Raw genomic sequence first — 25,149 nt, forward strand, 5'->3', positions numbered from 1 at the left:
GGGGAAGCAGACCAAACATTCCCTAGTCAAGTTGTTGCCTCCTCCTCCTCCTCCTCAATTCACTCTCAGCTGGCACAATGTAGTGTTTTGACATTTTAACTGCTTCCAGGATTACAGATGTTGACATCACCACATGAATCAAGCATGAGGTGGCAGTCCATCAAATGAATGAAGGCTTTGGATGGTATTAATATACCTCAGTAAGAAGCAAGAGAGAATAGGAACAAACAAAAATGCATGCCTCACATTTTAGCAATGTAACAGCAGCTTTAATATTGCTTGTGTAGCTGATCCCATAAAACTGAAAATCAAAGATTCTTATAAAGTCAGCAAGCATTCTGGAGGCATGATGCAATGGAACGTCATGCTGCTAATTCCATTAACTAAGAAAACAACAAAAAATAGGAAGAAAAAATAAACTTCAATGATGCACACAACACAATTTTTGAAGTGGACAAAATTTCATTTGAGAATGAGGCATGATGGCAGATATCCACATATTCCACTTGAACTGCCTACTCTGTTCCACTGTAATTGTAACATAATCACATGTTCTTAGAAAATCTGGCTGGGTTTGCATGGAGAACCGAAAGTCAAGAGCCAAATGGAGGTGGTCATCCTGGTAGCAGGAACAGAAAAATGCTTGTGAACTTTACAGTCTTCGAAATAAAAGGCCTCCCGGTTTGAAGTGCAATTCTTCTTTAATGGCAGCGCTACTTAAAGGTAGCATTAAATGACCGGCCAATTACTATTCTCCGCACTTCACTGGTTCCTGCCCCAATTTCATACAGTTTAGCATCACGCAGAAAGCGACCCATGGGGTAGTCATTGATGTAGCCATTTCCACCTGCAATGTAAGAAAAGGACCTTGAAGTCTAACAAGAGATAGAGCTCCTGGATGCAGACTGATCCTACAGGCTAGCATAGAGAGCTTGTGGAATGATGAACATTCGATTCAGTTGAAATGGAAATCACCCAACTTAGTGGTCGTTAGCCAGTTGGTTACAATTCTGTGATTAATACACAATAACTATGCCATTATGCAACTGTCTTCTAGGTTGGCTTGCCTCTCAGTGAGACAACTGCACACATCTATGATCTTACCCAGACATTGAATTCCATCCAAAGCGACCTGAGTAGCACATTCTGCAGAGTAGAGAATCACACCTGCACAGTCCTAATGGAGCACAAAATATCATTTTCACTGAAGAACTTCAAAGACAGAGGCCCAGCTTTTCTAGCCCCCAAAACGGTACAATTGTCTAAGCTACTCTCCTTTCCAGCTACACCAGATTTCAAATTCATGTAAAAGTTACCAACAGAGAAACACCCAACTTTTTGTCTGAGGCAAGGACACCATCATGCCTCCCTAAGCTGTGAATTCCCTCCCCACCATCTTCCACATCACAAAAGAAACAACAACTTTCACAGCTTCATATCAATCAGTCAATAATAGTTCATTTTTTACTGTTTTAATTGTCATGTTTTTGTTTTACTGTTTATTTTGATTAAGGAAGTTTTGATATTTTAATTGAATTGTAATTCAATGGTAATATTTTAATGATGTATGTATTTTATAATTGATTTAATGTTGTAAACCACTTAGAAGCCATTTTGGCATATAAACAGTACATAAAATCAATCAATCAATAATGCCATGTTGAGGTTGGGTACACATGGAATTTAAGATAAGAGACAGCATTCTAACGGTCTGTCACATTTCCACATGTAGTTATGATGTGTGAGTTAGAAGGGAGAACTACAGCTGTTCTAGGACCACAGTAATTTCATATACTGCAACTATTTAGTAAAAGTAAACCAGTTGCCAGGAGGGCAAAGAAGTATCCTTCTCCTTTAAGAGAGTATTCAAGCATTATATATTTTCCACCACTGACAAGTCTCCTATATTACCTATTCTTCAATCCTCCCACCTGAGCAAGATACAGAAGGAGTAAATACAAGGGTCACAGGCAACCACACATAAGCTCACCTTTGCATTTAAGTGTCCCCGATCACAGGCCTTTGCCACATTGTACACATACTGTCGACATGCCATCAGCCGCGTGTACATATCAGCCATTTTACCCTGCATGAGCTAATTGTAATATAAGAAGGGGAGGGAAATATTTGAATTTCATTTCAGCATTATGACCACCCTTTCTGCCCTCCTGAATATACAAACATTCAATACGGCAAGAAGCATACATAAACTGAACCAAGAAACCAAATTATCAAGTTAGAATTATACTAGTTCTGGACTTCCCAGGAGGATCCCTACGCCTGTGCAGCCTCTGAGACGGGCTCCCGTCTTGGATGAAACTCATCCAGTTTAAATTCAGTCAGAAGGCTCTTTTCTGACTGGGAATAATTTCTTCCGGTTAAAGAAGAAACGTGAGATTCCCCACATAGCTTTGTTTTGATTGTTGGAGTCTGGAATTCGTCAGAATTGTCTGTCTTCCAGCAGCTCAGACAGAGCGAGGATTTTTATGCTAGCTCAGCTGGATAAGTGACCCGTTTTTTTTTATACGGATTAACAGGCAAACATCCTCCTGTCTACATTCATCATTTTCTTATCTATACAGCTAAAGAGATTTGTCAAAGTAACAGCAACTGAGATAACCTAGGTGAGGTAAGACTTTCCTTTTTTTGTTCGCAGAGCTAGGGGGGAAGAAAATATAAATAGCTTATCTTTTTTTTTTATTGCAAAAAGCAGACATGGAAAATGGCATTCTAAAGATTACAACGGGCGAGAGATTTCTGATTGGAGGAGATAAGAAATCTTTTTGATCTATGGCTGGGACTACTTTTTGATCTTTTTTTTTTGACGAATCTGCTCATTCTCTCTGCTACTAGCTATTTCGACGCTGTGAACTAAAGCTGTTCTTACACTTTCAGGCAGATAAGAGATAAGGGCTGTCTAGCGTGTGACATTAGTTTGTTGGAAAAATTAACTCCTTTGTAACTGGTTAAAGAAATAAGCTGCTCTTTGTTTGGGACATTGAAAATTGAAGGAGTTTTGTTCCTTTGGCTTTAAGAATGACAATTAAGAAGACCATGGATGTACAAGAAGGGACTTTATCTCTAGACATGTTTCAGAAAATAATGAATGGGATTAACTCAATAAAACAAGAACTGAGAAATAATAGACAAGCGTGGAGAATTGAATTTTACGAAATGAGACAGGAGCTGAAAGAAACTCAGGATCCTATGAGAAAGGAGAATAAAGATAGATCTGGAAAACAAAAAAAAGATGAAAGAGAAATTAAAGGCAAGGTTCAAACTATGGAGATTGGCTTAATTATGGACATGAAAAAAGATTTGGATTTCCTGGCTGTGATGGATCCTGGAGACAAATATTACAGTTTGGAATTCAGCGCTGTCCCTGAAGGAATTGAAGAGATTGGAGATAAAGATATTATCGGTTCAAAAAAATTCTTGGACTGGAAGGATCTGATGGAACTTGAAATGGAGAAAGTTAACAGAATTAATCCCTGTTTTGTGTCAATGGAAAAACCTTCAAGAGATGTACTAGTGTATCACGTGGAAAAGAGGAACAGAGATGCGGCTTTGCAACAATACTTCAGTGCTACGTTTGGATTTGATGGTAAGAAAATATCTGTGATGGAGGAAATTCCTATCAGACTTTTATTATATGACTATGACAGCAAGATTTTTGGGTGCGTAAAGATGGAAGATGGACCCAATATGGATAATGACAGAAGAGCGATTTAAAATCACTGGACTTAGTAGATTTGATGAGTTGGATTAATTGGCATGTTTATTTAGAAAAAAAAATCGATTGACATATATCTCAAGGATTGGAAACTTCTTTGACTTTTTGTGGAAGATTAAAATGATATGATGTTAATGAGATTTGAAACCAACTAAGATAACTGTTGGAGGAAGGTGATTTTATAATCTATTAAGAGATAGGTCTGTTACATATTATAGATTTATAGTTGAATTATAGTGTTTTGAAATTACTGGATTTAGTAGATTTGATGAGCTGGATTAATTGGCATGTTTATTTAGAAAAAAAATTGATTGATATATATCTCAAGGATTGGAAACTTCTCTTTGACTTTTTGTGGAATATTAAAATGATATGATGTTAATGAGATTTGAAACCAACTAAGATAACCGCTGGAGGAAGGTGATTTTATAATCTATTAAGAGATAGGTTTGTTATATATTATAGATTTATAGCTGAACTATGACAAATCGGAAGTCAATATTTTTAGATATATGTATTTTTTTTGTATTGTATTAGTTATTGATTTGTGTTGTTTTCTTTTTGTATTATTTTGGTTTTGAAAATTAGAATAAAAATTAATTGAAAAAAAAAAAGAATTATACTAGTTCTGCCCCAAACCAAAAAAGTTACATTTAACATTCAGACAGCAGTATTCAGAATCCCCATTTTTAAAAACCCAGACCTAAAAATGCCTGATTTTTATATATAAAAATATAAATAAATAGGGTTTGGCTGACCACTAAAAAGACAAGCACCTATTTCCTTTGGTATGATTATCCAACATCTTAGAGCCCCCATCACTTTTGCTCACTGGCCGTACTTCAGATGGCGGCAGGACCTTGAGGAAGATCTCATGGGGTGGGCAGATTTTTATTTATTTACGACTACATTTACATCCTGCCTTTTTTCCAGGGAGCTCAAAACAGTATACATGGTTCTCCCCCCTCCATTTCCTCACAACCAACCCTGTGAGGTAGGTTTGGCTGAGAGATAGTGACTGGCCCAAGGTCACTATCCCTGAACTTCATGGCTGAGAGAGGATTTGAACCCTAGTGCTCCAGGCCCTAGTGTCTGACATTCAAACCACTACACCATAACAGCACTGATTCATATGAGTGGAAAAAATTCTGAAGGTACTCTGATCCCTGACTTCATAACTTTGAACTGAGCCCAGAAACAAACTGGCAACCAATGTACCTGATACAACTATCAGCATGGCATGTTCTGATCTGCCTGCTCAAGCTAACGTTGTGGCAGCCGCATTCTGGACCAAGATCAGTTTCTTAACTGTCTTCTAAGGCAGCTCCACCTAAAGTGCATTACAGTTCTCTAACCTGGAAATGGATGGGGCATGAAAGACTGAGGCCAAATCTGAGGAAATAAAATGAATAAAAAATAATCCTAACAAAACAGTGAATTTCGCAAAGAGGACAAGCATAATATTGCCTGGGGAGGCATTCAACCAGCAGCTGGACAGCCATCTATCAGGTATACTTTAAGCTGGATGCCTGCATTGAGCCTTCGATGGCTGTAAAGGCTCCTTCCAACTCTACTATTGTATTATTCCATGCTAACTATAACTGTTGGAATATAAAAATGAGAGGTGGCATTCTCTGCACTTGCTAGATATCTAGTGAAGACCAAATAAATGAGAAGTAAATCCAGAAAGGAGGCAGGTAATGGTTTGCGCGTGTTTGAATATTATGCCAGAGGCTGCTGCTAATTTTTTTTCTTTTTTTGGTAAATGGTGCCCCTCACCACACACATCTAAAAGGGCTTTTACACATTGGGGGAACCAAACATGTTCTATAAAATGACTTCTCTGTATCTGCATCCTTATCTGTGGTGGAAAGCACATACCAGCTTCCCAAACACGTGAATCAATCCTGAAGCTAAGCATAATATTCAAACACGCGCAAACCATTACCTGCCTCCTTTCTGGATTTACTTCTCATTTATTTGGTCTTCACTAGATATCTAGCAAGTGCAGAGAATGCCACCTCTCATTTTTATATTCCAACAGTTATAGTTAGCATGGAATAATACAATAGTAGAGTTGGAAGGAGCCTGGGTCACTAGTTAGGGGCATCCACATTTGCTTCACCCTACCCCAAACTAGCAACAACCCTGCCTCATACCAGCCAAAATGAACCAAAAAAAAGGGGGGGGAGAGAAATATCTTTGCCCCATAATTTGCTTAGGGATGACAGACAAGAAGTAACTAGTTTACTTCCTGGGGCAGCCCACAACTACAAGTACAATTATTATTATTATATTCAGTGTAAGGTGAACTAGAAGCAAGAGTTACTGATGTTGGCATTAGCTAAATGTCATTGGAGTAGTGATTACCAAAGGGAAAATGCATATTACAGTAACAGGAAAGATTGCAACACTATTTGTACAGCAGTAAACCCGTAGTGCAAAAGCATACTTGATTCCAAAATTCCAAAGCTGAATTAGTTAACCGATCAATTACTTCAAGCTATCATCAAGTGCCATAATGAGCAAATCCAACCCAATCCCTGGATTTCTCTCAGCCCTAAATTCCTGAATGCACATTATCGTGTGGTTCTAGCAATAGGAGACCTTTTACTGTTACTTTAAAATCAGCCAGAAATTAAAAAGAACTGGAAATAGTTTGCTTCAGAATTGCATGTTAGGAAATAAGCAGCATAACTTTGATGCAAACATTTTATCTGATGAAGACAGATTGATCCAAAACCAGGCTTATAATGCATATGACAACTGCAAAGGAAACAGTCTTTCGCCAAACTATAAAAATATGCTCTAAATGTTCATTGGCACCCGTCTCATTGATCTCACCTGAAAATGGCCAATTTTCTGTCCAAAAGCTTCTCTGACATGTAAATATGGGAATGCATGGTCTAGGACAGCCTGCATGAGCCTGCGAAGGAAAGAGACACTCATTTATTTATTTTCAAGATTTCCATCTGTCTTTATAAAGGTGGCTTACAAAGACCCAATACAAACATCAAACAATAATCACCATCATAAAAATACAACCAATAAAACCCCAAAACTAAAAGAGCAACAAAAGCAGTAAGGACAATAAAAAGCAGCCTGCAGATAGAGGTGCAATAAATTAGGGAAAAACCGGAAACTGAGCGCCAATTACGAGGTTGCAATACCCACTTTGGTGTGTTGAGATGGATGGATGGATAGGATAGCATTTCTTGTCCTAGAGAGATCTGTACATTATAACAACTGCATGTAGCTCTGTTGGTCCATTAAAAATACATAAATAAATCCAGAAGGCATAATAGGGTGGAGGCGGGGCCACAGCTTGGTGGTAGCCTGGCAACTCCATTTAAAAGGATCAGAGTTCAGGTGATGGGAAGTCCTCTCTGCTGGGAATCTGGGAAAGCTGCTGCTAGTTTGAGTAGTAGATAATAGAGGGCTAGATGGACAAAGAATCTACCTTAGTCTAACACAGATTCCGATATTCCTACCTTTATTAGAACTAAGAAGTTACAGAGAAGTGAGCAAGCTTTCGATTTTATCAGAAGTCTTCGTTAGGGTGGATATTAAAACAAAAACAAAGAGGGGTGGACAAAAATACGCCAGAGGCATGGCAGTGCTCTGCGCTGCAGTCAGCAATAGTATTAACCAGGGGTCCATATACTTTGGCTGGCCTCAATAGCCAGTCCAGGGCTTACTGCTTTTCAATGGTCTTCAAGCCAGCTCAGTACCAGGGAAGATCCCCAGGCATCTCTAACCTCAAGGGAATGGAGCACTCTCACTAGAGCAAAAGATGCCCTCACCAGAGGCAAAGTTGGTCAGGGACCCTTAGAGAGATAAGATGGAATAGGGGGAAGTGTTATGCAGACATATGGTTAGGCCATGCTTGGTACAAAATAGCACAGGGAGCAGTCCCTGCTACAGCGACAAAGAAGCATGATTGCTCTCCCTTTGAAAATATAAAAGCCAGCAGTTATTTGGCTCTGTTCCTAGCACAAATCGGGAACTTTGGTGAATGATGAAATAGTGTAAATTGCATGCACTGATATCTCTTACCCTTCTTGAAAAAAGCCCAAGATGAAATTAATATGGTATAAATACAAGGTTCTATAGGACAACACTACAATGTTGTTGTTTTTAAGTACTGTAGGGCGGGTCAGAATCATACGGTTGGGTGGCAGCAGGGAGTCCATTACTATCCAAAAGTGGATTTCCTGTCAGCCAAGTGGGAAATGGCTTCATTTGTCTGGAGGTTTGATGAACATTGTCCAGGATGGGAACATTAGGCAAGATGTATTTGCATCTCTACACTAAAGTAGTGCAAGGTGGCAGTGAGGTTCTACCACCGTTCCAAGGAGCAGAGAGGTCAACTGCCAGCCAGCATGCAAGATGTACATAATGGTCTTGGTAACACTCTGTTCCAATTCCCACCAAGTTAGACGGCTTTCCTAAATATTTACCCTAAACATTCACTACCTCCTGTTCTATTTTCCATTTCCAAGGATACTTATCGGCTTTAATGCAGCCTTTTAAAATACTCAGAAGCTTACTATGCTCAGAATAAATATATATTCATCTTATATTATGATGTTTACATGCTATAATATTGTTAAGGAAACAAGATACCAAAGCAGAAGACATTTAACCAGTGTTGAATAGAAGAGAGCCAATATGCCCACTTTGCACAAATATTTCTCAAAATGCACCCATTAAATATATTTGAGTTTTTGGCAACATCATCATTATTGTCCAGAATTGTTCACAGAAATCTGCTAGATTTTTTTTGGTCAGCAACGCTGCAGTCACTCTCCATAGGACTAGTTATGAACTAGTGGTGCTTCAAGACCATTACTTGGGGGCTGCTGTTGGTAGGAACAGGCCCTTATTCAGTTGAACTAATTTCCTCTTGTGATGAACTTCAGCATATTGCAAAGAATGACCCCCATAAATGAATAGAACCAATGAAACATGATAAGGAATGTCACTAAAGTAATAAATAAATCCAAATTTACCCCAAGGGGCCACCAGACAGCACGAGTCTCTCAAGATCCAAGCCGCTCATCAGTACATAGACTCCTTTACTCAAGTGCCCCAAGACATTGGCAGCTGTGAGAAGGAGAGAAAGGTGATTAGTTGGTGTACCTACACAATTGTTCTAAATGGGAGGTCCACAGTTTACTAGGGCTCCAGAGCACGGGAAGCAGCAGCCTCAGTATACACAGATATACAGACACACACACACAGTTACACCTTATACTCAAACATTAGTTTTATTTTCAAGCAACACAAAAAAAGAGAAAAGCAGCAACATGATCTCAGTTGCTTATGTACCCTGCTCAGCAAAGCAAAGGGTGTTTGTGGACCACGTTTGGACATTTTTACTAAGCGGCAAATCAAATTATGAACAAATTAACTGCAATGGAAACTTGTTTAAATATGTTAGTGATCAAAGGGTTCTGAATGTGGCATGTTTGAAGGTGCTTGCTACAGGCATGAGATGGTGAATTCTGTTGGAATATGTGGTTCAACTTGAACTGGTGGGTTGGGTCTGCATGGGGTTAAAAAGGATAGATGCGGAGACCACCTCCTGATACCTAGGCTATACCTGTCCTTTGACCTCCTGCTAACTCTTCCTTCCTGTGTAAATGGTCTGCAACAAATTCTAAGCTAAAACATTCACCATAAAATCTGACAAAACTATATGCATTCATTCAGTTGTTTACCTTGAATGTGCCTATCTTGGCCACTTGGTTGCCCCCTGCTAGCACACGGCGCAAACAAATCACGATTTCTGACCGAGCATTATGTCCAAAACAGAGATTGTGATTCGTTTCCCTCCAACCATCAATGATCAACAAGCCAAGGGCAAACATTAGCTATAGATCAGAGACAGCGGGGAATGAAACACAATCCCTGCTTCAGACATAACACCAAGCTGGTGCTCATAGTTGTTTCCTCCATGCACTGGCAACGAGGAGCAAAGTGGTCAAGATAGGTGCATTTATGGGTAACCCCAACTATGGTTCACCATCTTGCATGAATGAGGCCAGTATCTGTTTCTGCACTGCAAATGGGACTTGCACCAGTGGTGTCATTCTGCAGCACACATCAACTGTGTTTGCTGATTTTGGAAGTGTGTTCTCCCCTCCCAACCCCAGGGAAGGAAACATGAGGGTCATGGGGGTGGCGAGGGTGGAGAGAACACAAATGTAACAATAGAAGCCAGTTGGCAAATAGCATGGGTATGAAATAATTCCTTGTGAAATGCAAAAAAAGAAAAGGAGAGCTGCGTCTAATTCCCAGAATGTATCTCAGAGAGCAACCTTGAACAATCACGCCTCAGGCAAAATACAAGATGAACTTCCAAATCTGCTTCTGGCCATTGCAACGTGACCTGAGAGTGTGACTCCAGGGGGCAGTTCTCACTATGAAAGGAACCCGCACAACCCTCAGTGGAGCACTGATGACACAAAGCCATACCCTAATACAGCTGACAGGGTGGTTAACGCTCAAAGTGCACTTTGATCCAAGGGAAAGATTTTGCTGAGGATGCAGGAAGAAGCTACTGAAGCAATTCAATACTGAGCAACTACTGAAGTGGTCCTGGTAGATCAGGGGTGCCTCAAAAAATAACACTGGTTATTTGGTACTGTTTCTGATTTCTTTCACTGAGCTGAGTTCAGGGAGCCTGTGGCCATGAAAGCGTATGGCAGGAACAGAAGCACACTCTAAGAAAAATGTGAGCCTGGCATCCATTTCATTGGCCTTCCTGACAAGATTGTAAATTTGCAAAGTGTGAGTAGTTGTACTTGGGAAAGAGTGTGCAAGCAATCAATCCTGGTGCTTCTCAGTAAGAACTGCAAATGCGGTTCGTGGGGGGGGGAGGAGAAAAGAGAGAACTTCCAGTTCCACAAAGAAAACCGAAAAACAGATCTCTTCCATTATTCCCTGCCCCCTCAACAGAGAAATCAGCCACAGGGAATGTAAATCTAGCCAAAACCTTTTAACTCATGGTCCTGGAAAATCCCCCCAATCGCAGTGGTGGTTCTGTCTCAGGTCCACCTTCCCAGTACTGCACAGCAGGTCCAGGAGCTGGCCTCTTTTAAGTGACAATTAAGACCTTTCCTTCTTGGGCGGGCTTTATAAGATTAATTTTTTGTTCTGTGATATTAACAATGAACTGACCAGATCGCCTGCTATTTTTATATGTTGCTTGCTTGAACTGTTTTAAGAACATATAGTTTTCATGTTGGATTTATTTTTCTAAATTTTCTTTGTACACATACTTGAATATTTCAATAACTAGAAGACATAAGAGAAAGAGGAAAGAGTTGCCATGTACTGAGGGAGGAAGAGCAACTTCCACATCACTCACTGGGAATCTTGCAGTCCTCAAAGATCAATTCACAGGTATTGGATCCTCTCATTCCCAGTTTATCAAGCTTTTGTGCAGTGCTGAAACCAGGCATATTCTGAAAAAGAGGGGAGGAAAAACTACTGGAGAAATCCCTTTTCAAGAGAAGCCAGAACAGACCATAATGGTTAAAGCCTCCAAGTTAGCCATTTTGCATTGAGAAGGGGCTAGCAGTTCATCATAGTGACATGACTTGTGTGGGTGAACAGGTGTGTCAATGGGAGCATCACATGAAGGAAAGAGATGTGCATGACGGTGCAGTGCTAGCAAATAAGCTAGTGCTATCAATATTCTTGGATTCTTGGGCTCCTGCTGGGAGGAAGGGCAGGATAAAAATCTAATAATAATAATAATAATAAAATAAAATGACCCTAACCAAGTCCGCCAAAAACAATCTGAAACAAAAAATATGGGAAAAAACAAACATGCAAAAAAAGTTGGACAGTGTTTTTTTAATATAATGGCATTTATATAAAATTTGCATTTTTGCATGTAATATGATGCCCTTAGTTTTGCAATAGTTGATAACAGATTAACAAAACTGAAACAGTTAAATAGGGATGACCACGAGTTTCAGTCTTTTCTCACCATGCATTACCTTGGTTACATACATTTCAATTTCCTTTTATTGTCCTCACAAATGTTATCATTATAGGATGACAAGAGTTATGAGGTTAAACAATAAATTGAGATATTTAAAAATATTGTTTTGGGTTTTGATACCTGTTGGGAATATAGAGTGGGCAACACATCTATATTAGCTGGGATGGATAAATGGATTATCTCTGTACAGTTCTCAGAGTACCAGATGCTGAGGACAAATAGGGGTTGGCTAGCACCTACATGCCCTTGCTGTGCGCACCCAAAGGCATCTAACTTGCCTATGTTGGAAACAGAACTTTGAATCAGATCAGGGATGGGCAACCTGTGGCTCTCCCATCATCCCTGATTACTGGCAATGCTAGCTGTGGCTGATGCAAGTTGGAGTCCAACATCTGGAAAGCCACAAATTCTCCATCCCTGGATTTGATGGGCTCTGTCTGATCTAGGAAAGCAGTTCTAAGGATAGCACAATACTTGATGATTCAGACGAATAGCAGGAAGAGGATTAAAACATTCACTATAAGAATACATGAAGTGCCTACAAAGAAGTTCAAGTGCATTTCCTTCATCATTAAGTTGAGCACTTCAGAGATTAGGGGAAGAATTTCCTGATCATTATGAACTCTGTTGCTTCCAGGCAGACTTTAGTCCCAGTGTCTTTTTCTAGATGTTAAGCACCAGATGGTAGGTTCTCTGCTGGTCCTGGTGTCCTGGCAAATGCCAGGCTTTACTATCTCTGTAGAGCCAGTCCTGGAGAAACTTCTGCTCAGAAAGGACCCAAATTTGGCACTTTCCTTGAACCGTCAGGGAACATCAGCACAGAGACTCTCATTTCCCTATGCAAAATGGTCCACAGAACAGCACAGCAAGCTTCTGAACAATGTATTTATCTCCTGTCTACCATTTATTTTAGCAACAACTGTAGCTTCACTAAGCAGGGCAGAAGCCTGCACTCGTACTTCAAATGCAAGCAAAGGAGTAAGAAAAAAAAAAGTCACCTCATAGCCAAATGACAAGACACCACCTGGAAAAAATCCTTCTTCAGGAAACAGAGTGCATCACTGTCCCATAAACCTACCTTCTCCACAATGAATGCAGTTATTCCCTGAGAAGCTGGAACAGCACTTGGATTTGTTTTCGCATAAACAATTAGAACGTCAGCATCTGGCCCATTGGTAATCCAAAATTTGCTCCCATTCAAAACAAAATAATCTCCTAGAAAGGATGGAACAAGAGCTCATCAGCAGACTCCAAAACACAGCTGAGATTTCCACAAGTGATTCTTCTGCATTTCTGGATATTTGATTTCCTCCATTTCTAGGTCCATCATATCAAGAAAGGAACTGTCTGGTAGAGCTAGATCTGCTCATTTCTCATATTAAAAACACAGATACTACACAGTTCAGCTTTGTAGATGGTTTCATTTACAATGGCCAGTTCTCATGAAACATAAAGCTAGAATTGCCCCAATCATGTTAAAATATAAATGAATTATAAAAATAAATAAATCACAAAATAGCATGCCTTGCCCAAAGATTGGTGTGTCTCAAATATTATAATTTCCATCCCTCCCTCCCTCTCTCTCACACACACTTTACCTTTTTGTCTCTTAACATGGATTTTAATTGCATTTCTCCCTTAGCTCCAACACTCCCATGTTCCAAATGCCACTTAATCTCTAGCCTAAGGCAACTGAACCTGCAGAAACCCTAATGTCATCTCCACTCCTGCAATCAACAGTTTGATGCAATAGGGCAGGGGTGGGGATCCTCCAGCCTATAGGCCAATGTTGGCCCACCAGAGGTTTCAGTTTGTCCCACAAGGCCATTTTAAAAAACAAACAAACACCCACCTGTCAATCAGTTGACATTGCTCCAATGGACAGGTCATACTGGATGATGTCAGCTGATGGGCAGAGGTTAAGGTTCAGTTCTGTGTTGGATGAGAGATTTGCTCATCAGCTGATGAGTGGGTGATTAAATCCTGCTCAGTTCAGCAGGATTCAATGCAAACTGCTTCCTGAATCAGGAAGGGGTGCGCACTGAAAGCCATTAGAACGAAGGAAAAACCCATTGCATTGAAACTCCTGCTAAAGCAAACCTCTTTGCCTGTTTTAGTGAGGAACTTTAAAGCACCAGATCATTCAACATCATTGTGACATCGAGTGATTGACAAGTGGGTGGTCCTGACCACCTATCAAGTTGGGCCCAAAGGGCCATGGAGCCCAAAAAGGTTCCCCACCCCTGCTACAGGGCTATAAAACAAGTGTGGGCTATCAAGATGACACAAACTGTTCAGTTCCCCCCACCCACACACAGTGATGCCCCATGTCCCCCAACCGAGGATGAGTTGTCCCATAGCTTGACATACACTCCCCTAGATGATCACATGAAATCTGATGGAGGGGAACATGGAGCAGAAACAAACAGAGGCGTGGATAATGGAGCTAAATGGCCTTCCTATAGCACTGCAAACATGACTGTATAGATGTGGCTGGCAGTCCAAATATAGAAACAAGAAGCAGGGGGCCTGAGCAGATCCTGCGGGAACAGTAAAGGCAGTGAGAGTTGCAGTGCCTAACGATGGGTCTCCATCTTCCCTGTCAGCCCTTGCTTTAGCTAGAACTGCAGCCTCCACATCTGCGGCAGTCTGCCTGCCTCTTCTGCTCACATCCACCTTGTGCCTGGATTATCCTTTTCCATTTTCCAGCAGTTCTGCTTGGGAGATGCAGAGAAACACTTCAGGACTTGTGCTGGTAATGCGTGGATACAACACACTGTACAGAGGATCTGAAAGTCTTAAACGGCAACATCCAAAGGCCCACTGCATGTCTTTATAAGCAATTTCCACATCACATGCACAACAGCATTTACCTTGTCTGTCTGCCCTTAGCTTCATGGAAACAACATCAGAACCAGAGTTGGCTTCGCTCATTGCTAGTGCTCCAACATGCTCTCCACTGATGAGCTTGGGGGGGGGGGGACAAGAAGTGACAAAAAAGATGCAAAAGCAAAGTATTTAGCTGCAGCCATTCCCACTCTTGCCTTCTATTTTTTTAAACAGATCACAATAAACCTGAAAGTTTTTTATGCTACAGTAAAACTGCAAGTGGGGATATTACCTTTGGCAAAATTCTCCAAAGAGGTTTACTGTAAAAAAAAGTGGCACAAAAATGAAGTCACTGCAGCTCCACGAGGATGTGACAAATGAACAACGCAGCAGTCGCTTTAGTTCACTTATTTGGCTAGGACACAGTCCTGAGGGAACCATGCCAGTAGCCATATACATCCCTCTAACTCCATATCCTGTGCTTCCCTTCGAAAATGAATGACCAGAAGGGGCAGACACTTCTGGCACACTTGGGAAAAGGCCAGCTCACTGAAAACAAGAATCTGCAGAGTACGGAAAGAATCAGGGGAATGGGATGAGACGCCAGAGTGTCAGGCAATAAACTAAACCTCCACAATCCCTTGACCCTTGTAATGGAATAGCAGATGGTGACCCTCCTTCGGTGTTCCCTTATGGCACTCTCTGGCATAGAAACAGCATTTCCCCCTCTCTGTCAATTTCCTCCTGTCCTTTTCTCTTTGCCCCTCCTAAAAACTATTATCTTTTAGAATGTCTTCAGTACACACAGGAAAAAAATCTCATAACCAATCACCTGTGAGAGAATGTCCAGCTACACCATTCCTCTACTAATTAATATTGCTTCATTACTTCAAATATATAATAGGATGTTGAACTTGAGATGGGAAGGCCAAGAAAAAAACTGGGCAATTTGAAAAAAAGAAGAAGCAACATTCCCCCCCCCATTTTTTTTCTGGGCCTTCATATCTTTGTTGAACCCAAGTGTCTCAGGAAGACTATTTCAGATTACTGAGATTCAAACCACACAACTTTCAACTTACGTTTAGGAGGTTAAACTCTGCTTAACAGCATTAACAGTGTAAACATTTAGTGACTGTCAGCATTATGAAACCAAAAGGCAGAAACCAGGATCCACCAAGAGCTCTCCCCCTGCTCCCCCCCCTAACCCCTCCTGGGAAACAAATAAGGCATTTAAGATTCATGATACCTTTTTCATCAAACAATCACCAAACTGGGGAGGCTGAAATTGTATTTTTGGAAATTACTAGAATAACTCTGGCTCATAGATAGTTAAACACAAGGGTTTTTAAAAGGACTTTTTAAACTAACAAGAAAATACTAAAAACAACACCCCAAGCCAAGCAGGCAACATGACTTTTAGGAGCACTGAATGGAAACAGCAATGAAGAGGCCATTTAACTTTCAATGTCAGTCGGACAGTCACTGTGGCTTTCTCACTGCAGTGTTGGTGGTGTGCAAAGATGAGATCTATTCTAAGAATCCATGGAATTTGCAATGGAGATGATTGGAAGCTGCATCATCTAATCGCATCAAAAGCCTAATCATACCAGCAATTCTCTCTTCCTTGGCAAAAGAGGTGGGAGAAAGCAGTCTTTCCCCAGCTCTGCTAAAGGCAGCTCACATGTTAGAACTGTGAACATTTCTGACGAGCAATGAGGGCAACTTCTTCCTTACTGGTTTCCGCACACTTGCTCTGACCCAGCATGCTGTACAAGCATGATAGGTGGAGGGCCATCATTTCAGGGACAAGGGCCTATTCCAGTTCCAGTTGCAACACTTGCCCTCATGCAACTCAACCCAGTGATTAAATTTATGGGACTGGATCACAAGCAGCTTGCAGACTTATCAGTACATCTAAGGCCTGGGGAGTAGACTGTGATGTTCCTGTAAGGTAGCATCTGTAAATATGGTAAGTGCGGGTCTATTGGGTGATGTATGGGAATTGACTGAGAGAGAAAGGGGGAGTACATGGGTGAGAAGCTGAAGTGTGCTGGATGATGATTGGCTGAGTGGCTGGCTGGCTGAAGGTATAAATGGAGAGAGTTGGAGAGCTGGTTGGGGGGTCGGTTGGAAGGTGGGAGAGAGTCGGTTGGAGAGAGGTTGTTGAGTTGGTTGGCAGAGTTCTGAGGGAAGTTTGGATTGGATTTGGCTGATATTTAAAGAGGATATATATGAACAGAAACATAAAGAGTAACCATATATGAAACCATACGCTTGTGAAACATTCCTAAAGTAATCTTGTTATTTCCTGTTATTAGTAAATAAATACTTATTTAGTTTACCAAAGGCCTGATCCTTGGCTGGGGAATATACAGACCAGAAGGGAGGGCAAGGTAATTACCAAGGCTGAACAGAAACAGTATCTAATGGTGGCAGCGGTGAAGGGAGACATTGTAACAAGTCAAGTATCCAGAGCAACACAGAGTTGTATGCTTTTTATATAAAGATACAAGGGGGTTGGGAACAGCATAAGCACTCAGTCACAAAAGTAACCAGCTAGAGAGAGACTCAGGCAAAGTCTCTGGGAGTATTGGTTACAGGACGTGACTGGTGGTGCTGCCTAGCAGTGGGATCTAGTGAGATCTGTGCTAGAGCGGAGCAAGAAACCATATAAAGGACGGTCCTGACTGGTGGTGTCCCTGGTGGTGCCTAGTGAAAGGCAGTAGCCACAAGCAGGTGGGAACCTGACAGGGAGAACCAGGGAAGGCCATCACATAGACAGTTCTAATATCATTGTTCCCTACTGCTGGCTAGAAAGACCCAGCAGCCGCAGACTATCCAGCTGCCCAATAGGTGGCACCTCTCTCCCAGGGACCAAAATAACTGGAGTTACCTGAATCTGGTAGCTCAGCTCTGTGGGAGGCCTATTTCCCTCTGTAGCCAGTGTGGGACCAGGAAAAAGCAGCAGCTGGAGCAGTAAAGTACCAACTAAAGCCTAGGGAGAGGACAACTTAGCATCACTGTTCCCTGCACTGCTTCCAGCCACCACAATAAGGGAAGGGCCATAGTCTATCCATCTGCCCCACTTGAGGTGCTCCAACCCATGGACAAAATCACACTGGGGTGTGTGTGTGATTTCCCCTCTGTAGAATCTTTATCAAAAACAATCGTTGCAACACTCTACCCTTTTCAGCCCCCCATGCCTTATGTAAAAATATTTTAAATAAAATAAAGTAAAATTCATCATAGTGAAAAAAAAGGTAGAGGTGTTCCTGCACTTGTAGTGCGAGTCGTTTCCGACTCTTAGGGTGATGTCTTGCAACGTTTACTAGGCAGACCGTATATATGGGGTGGGATTGCCAGTTCCATCCCCAGCCTTTCTTTACCCCTCAGCGTATGCCGGGTACTCATTTTACGGACCACGGATGGATGGAAGGCTGAGTGGACCTCGACCCCTTTTGCCGGAGATTCGACTTCCTCCTTCCGTTGGAATCGAACTCCGGCCGTGAGTAGAGCTTTTGGCTGCGTTACCGCCGCTTACCACTCTGCGCCATGGAGAATCTTATCATAGTGAAACCTACCATGAAAAAAGCATTCTTATCTGAGAGGCTGAGATAACTTTTTGCAGTTTTGTTTTTAAGGGAAACACAGAGGAAGATGCTGCGAGGGCCTTTTGGAATCCGTTTTCAGGATGGTATTCAACTAAATCGTTGTACTAGCGGAAGCCAGTGCAAGGATTCCCGCTAGCACCACAGGATGTTCTCTCCTCTCCTCCCACTGTGTGCCCTCCAAATCTGCTCTGGAGGATCAGGAGAATCTCCAGAACAACGCGTGGGGAGGGGAGGGGAAATTGTTCCAACAAGCAAGCAGAAATGCTTGCACTGACGGAACAACCTCCTTAGTGCTACGTTGAATACAACCCTCAGCCAGTGGAAGCACCCTGTGTCTCTTAAGTGCTTCTTTTTCTTCCCTACACATGCCACAGGTCATCTATGGTGGCAAATAACAAACTACAAGACAAGCTAGCAAATATCCTTGCCTGGAGCATCTGTTGGAATATTCTGAAGTTTTTAATTTGCAACAGAGCAAATTAGGGCCCACTACAGGGGGCTGATGTACACCTGGTACTTTATGACAGACATGACAACAGCTTCTTCTGCACCCAATGAAACACATAAGGCAATTTGACACAATGATGACTCAGTGCTGGATATATGAACTGAAAAGTAATAATAATAATAATATTTAATTTGTGTGTCGCCTATCTGGCAGATAGCCACTCTAGGCGACGTACATTAAAATGGGATAAAATACAATAGTATCAAATGCAGTCACATTAATCTCAATAAATAAAATACTGGACAGTCATCAGTACATTTATAGAAACATTTACATATACAGCATATAATAGATGACAAAATCATGGAGATTAACCCATCCCAAAGATCTGAAAGGCCTGTTGAAATAGCCACGTCTTCAGGGCCTTGCGGAATACATCCAGGGAAGGGGCATGTCGGAGATCAAATGGGAGGGAGTTCCAGAGAGTGGGGGCCACCACAGAAAAAGCCCTGTCCCTAGTACCCACCAACCTAGCAGTTTTGGTTGGTGGGATTGAGAGAAGGCCTTGCGTGGCTGATCTGGTCGGGCGGCATAATTGGTGGCGGTGGAGGCGCTCTTTCAGGTAAACTGTGTTTGAGGGTATGAGAGACATTTTTGTGAAATCTGAAGCATGATGTTTGCTTTTTGATGGCTCATTCATCAAGTGATCAACATGCATGTGTGAACCAACCTTATGGAATTCTAGATGCTATCCATGCTAATGCTGAATAGTATGGGGAGTAATTATTCCCCAACTGAATTCTTAAAAAGGCAGAAGATTACTAATGCCAGGAATGCAGAATTTTCCAGCTTGCACCTTAAAAGATGAGAGGCAGATGCTATAGTTTACTTCAGCAAACTGCAATTCTAAGCATATTTACTAAGTCCAACAGAACTCAGTGGGACTTCCTTCTGAGTAAACATATTTAGGCCTGCACCACACATTTGGATTTCAGACCAATTGTCTTTTCTCCCAAGAAGTGTATCTTTTATTTATAGCTATAAAACAAACAGGAAAGTTTTAAAAGATCTTGAGTTCAGAATTTTATTTAATTCGATTTTTTCATATGTACAAATATAAAATTCCATTTTAAGTAGAATGATGGAGGCAAAGTGTCCAATTTTTGAACATCATTTTCACTGTTCTAGCCGTTACGCTTCAGGCTCTTTATTCCCTTGATACATCAGACTCTGCAATTCCACATACCTTGGGCAGGTACTTCTCTTTCTGTGCTTCATTGCCGTTCCTCACCAACTGATTAATGCAAAGGTTAGAGTGGGCACCATAGCTTAGCCCAACAGCTGCCGAGGCCCGAGATATCTCCTCCATCACCAATACGTGGTCCAGGTATCCCATTGCAGATCCACCATATTCAGCTGGTAAGGAGAGAAGATTTACAGACTAGAAATAAAGGGCCTTGTGTCACTTTAAAGACTGCACAAATTGATAACAGCATAAGTTTTCACAGACTACAGTCCACTTCAATATATGCGTGAAATACACTCCCAGATTGGCAGGCATATACACATACTTTGCTTGGAAGGTGGGATGGGGAAGTGGAGAGGTCAGAGGGACACAAAAAGCAAACAACATACAGGATTATATTCACCTGAGTCCTACTCAGAGTAAACCCACAGAAATTAAGTTAGTCATGTCTATTAACTTCAATGGGGTTACTCTGAACAGGACTAGCATTGAATACCACCCACAGTGATGGAAATTGTGGATGCTGCTACAACTAACACCCACTGGCACACACAAAAAGAACCATATAGGGCTTCATGTTGTGTGCACATGCTACATCATAGACACATATATGTTTGCCACATGTGACAAAATTTCCTAACAGAGACAATATCCATATAGAAAATGAGTCATACGTAAATCAGCCTTTCACGCCTTGGTCTTTGACCAGTTGTCAATGAACTGATCAGGTCTGCTTTCCTCTCTCTCTGGAGTCTCAACTCCCCAATCTTAAATTATTTATCCACCACAGTTAGTAACTGCAGCATTTTCCCCATATAAAAAATGAGTCACTGTGGCACAGTGGTTAGGGTGTTGGATTAGGACCTGGGAGACCAGAGTTCAAATCCCAGCTCAGCCATGAAGCTCACTTGGGAGGCCTTGGGCCAGTCACTGTCTCTCAGCCTAGCCTACCTCACAGGGTTGTTGTGAGGATATAATTGGGAGGAGGAGAACCATGTTTCTAAGCCACCTTGGGGGAAAGGTGGGATATAACAAAATAATAATAAAAATAAATATTTCAAACCTGCACGAACACCCGATGCAATTAAATCTAATCACAAAGACCGCCCCAGAGGGCAGAAATGCCTGTGTCAACATTCCAAATTCTGCAGGTGGGGGAAGAGGAAAGGGGTGAAGCAAATCCACATTGTCATCATCAAATTTAATTTATATCCCACCCTTCCTCCCAGGAGCCCAGGGTGGCAAATTAGTGGGAGAGATGGACGTCACTCAGACATGTCCAAGTCTAAAGACTGAGATGTAACAGAGCAATGTCAACATGTTGAAATCTACCGAGAGGCAATCAAGAGACCTAAGAGGAGGAAGCTGAAATAACTTACATCGTTTAAAAAAACGCATGAAGATTACAGCTAAAGTTCCAGCAAGGCAGTGATCGATGTGGACAAAGAAAAATGTACAGGCCTAAAAACTGTGAGAAGAGAAGGAAGAGCCAACTAACCACAAGCAACTACTGTTTAATGCTTAACTGGTATAATTGCCCCATTGTATCCTGGCTGTTTTGTTGCAGGCGCAGCAAGTCATAATAGGTATTTAAATCTCTTTAAAAGTTCTACTTGACTATAGTCTCCAGGAGTGGGAGATGGCAATTTCTGGATATGTCTGATTGGGCTTCCCCAACCTGGTGCAATCCAGATGTTGCTGGACTAGAGCTCCTCCTCATCCCTGACCATTGGCCATGCTTGCTGGGGCTGACTGAAGTTGGGAGTCCAAGGTATCTGGAAGGCATCAGGCTGGGGAAGGATGGGCTAGATACACACTCACCTGGAGCAGTTACTCCCAGAACGCCAAGCTCCCCCAGCTTCTTCCAGAACTCCTACAAAGAGCAGAGCAAAGCTGTTAGTGAGATCCTCATCTTTCACGAGGCCAGGCAAACAGTTTTTATGATCCCTCTGAACGTATCAGTTTAATTTCCCCACAGAAACAAAGGGCTGGGCAAAATAAACATCGCCTTGGAACATGGTGTGCACCTCATACCCTTGAAATATTTGTTTCATAAAAAAAATAGCACTAACTTTTTATTTACTTATTTTTCCATGCTGCTACCCAGCTAGAGCCTTCAGAACAATGCACTCTATAGTCTTCAGTAAATTAACACGTGAGTGGCTTCAGTTGCATGATAAGTGCTTGAATATGGTGGGAATATTCAGCAATCCCACCTGACAGCATCCCTGGTGCAAGCTCCAAACCAGCCCTCTGCAGTCATTTTGCAGGGAATAATCAGCTTCCTGAGATCAGAGGAGTCTTTAGACATCCCTGTCTTCCATGAGGTGATCCCAACTGGTCAAAACTTGTGCCATACGTCAGCTATCACAAAGTCTTTGAACTGGATAATCATTAAAACACAAGAGGTTCTGCAAAATTACATCCCCACTTTATACTTGTAAACAGTTATTCTCCTGGTTAACCTGTGGCAAATTAAGAATTGCCTCCAGACAGTCAGGGAGGAAAACTTTATATAATGTTGACTTCCTCCCCCCCCCCGACTAGAAATGACTACCTTGCAAGCAGGTGAACTAATCAAATTTTGTGTGGGCTAGCAACGATCTGAACCCATTTTCCAAGGATGGAGTCTATTTTGAGAGATTCAGCTCAGAAACATTCAGTCTGCTTAAGTCAGTCACCATTCCGAAGTAGGCCAAAGTAGGTCCGTTACCCTGACTTTTCTTCCTGCCAATTTTTTCCTGCTGTTTGATCCCTCTTGTGGCTTGCATTCAGCTAGGACAGCCCTTTCTTAACACCTGCGCTCCCCTGCTGCAGAAAGGAGTTGCAGCAAAGCAGGACAGCCATTTGCCACACACTGCTCACCTCGGAGATGGAGCAACTGTTACTCTGGCAAGTAGATGAGTGGGAAATCAATGCTTCCTCTCTCTACTGCTCTGTCTTATGATCCCTATTGCTATTTCTCCCTCCCAAGGCCAGGAAAGCAAACACAGTTAACAGCACTGGATCACTCTTTCCCCTGGTTGGGTTGGGCAGTTCAATCATGTTATCCCAGCTTTGCAAGGCAAAGGCCAGTTGTTGGGTTAGCACTGTGGTGGAGAGCAGGAGGAAGGGGGCATGGAGGAAGGGGCAGCCGGGCCATAATTATTTGCAAGGCAGCACTACCTCAAACTGTGGGGTGGGACAAGACACTGGTGGTAGTGGGGAGGCATGAAGGGACAGGACTATATAGCCAATGGTGATGGAACCGTAGATACCAAAAACATCTGCGAGGTTTTGGCCACAACAGGCCCCTTCCTGTCTTTCCGGGCTAGCTAGCTGGCTTTAGAAGGGAGTCTGGAGATGCCCTATTCTTTTAATGCCAGTGTTGGATCAATCCATGCATCCTTACTCAAACAGCACTGGACTGCAGACATGTGGCTGCTGGAAGGAAGGATCTGGAGCAGTTGTTTGCTGAAGAGATGGAAGGGGGCCTGAGAAGCAGAGTAACTTTATATGGGGGGGGCAAAGTTCAAAAAGTGTGAAACACACTCTCTTAAGTGCATCTCGCTACAAGAAGACGTGCCTAGAGTCTGATTAAACTCCACCAGCAGTTTCCCACACTTAGTGTAAGGAGGTTTCCTATCGCTCCCTGCCCATCACCATTTAGCTCAACCTCTGCTTCTGAGTCACCATCTTGACACGGGAAAAACCAATTAAATAGCTGCGTTCCTTGTCTCCCAGAATGAACATATTGTCCACCAATCCACCGTCCCTCCCTCAGTGCTGCTTCATCTTCCAGAGACATCCCTGACACATCGAAAACTGTGACAGATTTTTACTCACCAGCAGATGCTTCTTACTGACGGGTGACAAGGAAACATAGTACTATGAGCCCCAACCATCTCAAATTAGGAACCAGGCATTTCTAATCAGGAGATAAGCTCAGAAACCAGGATACTTTACTTTTGTTTTATAAAACAGCTGCCGATTTCTCGGCCTTTGACACACCTCTGTCATTGTCAGCTGCAGTCCAGCAAGAGTTTATTCCGCTTGCACATCTCACATTAATTTCTCCCGTTTCACTCTGTCCAGCAAGAATGTGAAACAATGAAGGACAGGATGTTTGGTAGCATGGGATGTGCCCAACTGAATTTCATGTGAAGCTGCCATTGGTCCATCCAGCCAAATAACGTCTACTCTGACTGGCAGCAACTCTACAAAGTTGTAGGTAAAGCTTTTCCCCAGGCTTGCTATCTGGGATCCTTGAGCAGCTCAAGTTTAGTGGGAGGCACCAAGAATTGAATCCAAGATCGTCTGCTTATCACTGAGCTACTGTCCTTCTGTTCAGAGGAACTTGTTGGAAGGGTTTTGCTTGGGCTCAGGGTCTCACTGATTACCATATACAAAGTGAGGAAGAAATTTAATTCCTAGATTAGAGGGGCTGTTATCCTGGGGAAATGGGGGCAGGGAGAAGAAGGGGAATTGACTTTCTTTACCTACCTCTGCCTTGTATACCTTGACTCACTGCATTAGTCCTCAAGTGGTTTTCCAACTAAACACCTTACTGCAGCACTTACTGCTCTCTGTGCCTGGACGACCTTCAGATGGATGGCCCCAATTTGTGGCAGCGGGTATGAGCACATGACCTTCTGGGGCCTTTTAATCCTATGATTTTCAATTTTTTCTCTGCAAAGGTTTCAGCTTTAATGGACAAAGCAAACTTTCAGGAAGTGGACTTTAAGAAACTAAATGTTTCATTGTGATGTAATTTTGGTAGTTATCTTCCCCTCCAGTGAACAGCAGTGATATTACATAGTTCTAGACAAGGTCACATAGCACAAAATTAAGACTTCCAAAGGTGCAGGATGATATTCTCATGTGCCAAGATGGAACAGCTATAGATACCAAGTAAGCAGACAAAAGGCAAAACCTGACCAACACCTACCTCCCAGTAATAGCAGCTCTTCCTACACATTCCTCCACCCTGCAACCATGGTTGCTCCTCGGGATTACCTGCTTGGACCTCTACATTGCCCTTCCTGCTGTGAATGGGTGGTGGTACCCAAGTACAGGTAAGCCATGGGGAGAGGAAGCAAAAAGGTATGGAGGAAGGAACCGCAGATGGATTCCACTTTAATAACTATTTTTCAAGGTTGCTACAATGCAGAGTACTCAGAGACAAAGAAAGACCAGAGCTCTGAGGTTCTGAGTCATTGTAACAGCCTACTGCCTTATTGTAGCCTTTTATTTAAGCCAGGGGTGGAAAATAGGATTCAGCCAGCA

General features: G+C 42.1%; 1 protein-coding gene across 2 annotated transcripts in view; it reads right to left on the reverse strand.

The window, feature by feature from the left end:
• Positions 1–442: 442 nt before the first annotated feature.
• IVD (isovaleryl-CoA dehydrogenase) overlaps positions 443–25,149 on the reverse strand; it is a 34,115-nt gene continuing 9,408 nt past the window's right edge. For both annotated transcript variants that reach the window (XM_061611443.1, XM_061611444.1), the window contains exons 3-12: positions 21,706–21,757; positions 19,885–20,054; positions 14,624–14,717; positions 12,829–12,965; positions 11,109–11,205; positions 8,746–8,839; positions 6,578–6,659; positions 1,991–2,095; positions 1,105–1,177; positions 443–847 (exon numbers count right to left, since the gene is read on the reverse strand). In XM_061611443.1, coding sequence (XP_061467427.1) covers positions 714–847; positions 1,105–1,177; positions 1,991–2,095; positions 6,578–6,659; positions 8,746–8,839; positions 11,109–11,205; positions 12,829–12,965; positions 14,624–14,717; positions 19,885–20,054; positions 21,706–21,757 — 1,038 coding nt within the window. In that variant the 3' untranslated portion in view covers positions 443–713. The remainder of the gene's footprint in view (positions 848–1,104; positions 1,178–1,990; positions 2,096–6,577; positions 6,660–8,745; positions 8,840–11,108; positions 11,206–12,828; positions 12,966–14,623; positions 14,718–19,884; positions 20,055–21,705; positions 21,758–25,149) is intronic.

The sequence above is a fragment of the Rhineura floridana genome, chromosome 2 (genome assembly GCF_030035675.1).
Source record: "Rhineura floridana isolate rRhiFlo1 chromosome 2, rRhiFlo1.hap2, whole genome shotgun sequence".
In the NCBI taxonomy this organism is placed as follows: Eukaryota; Metazoa; Chordata; class Lepidosauria; order Squamata; family Rhineuridae; genus Rhineura; species Rhineura floridana.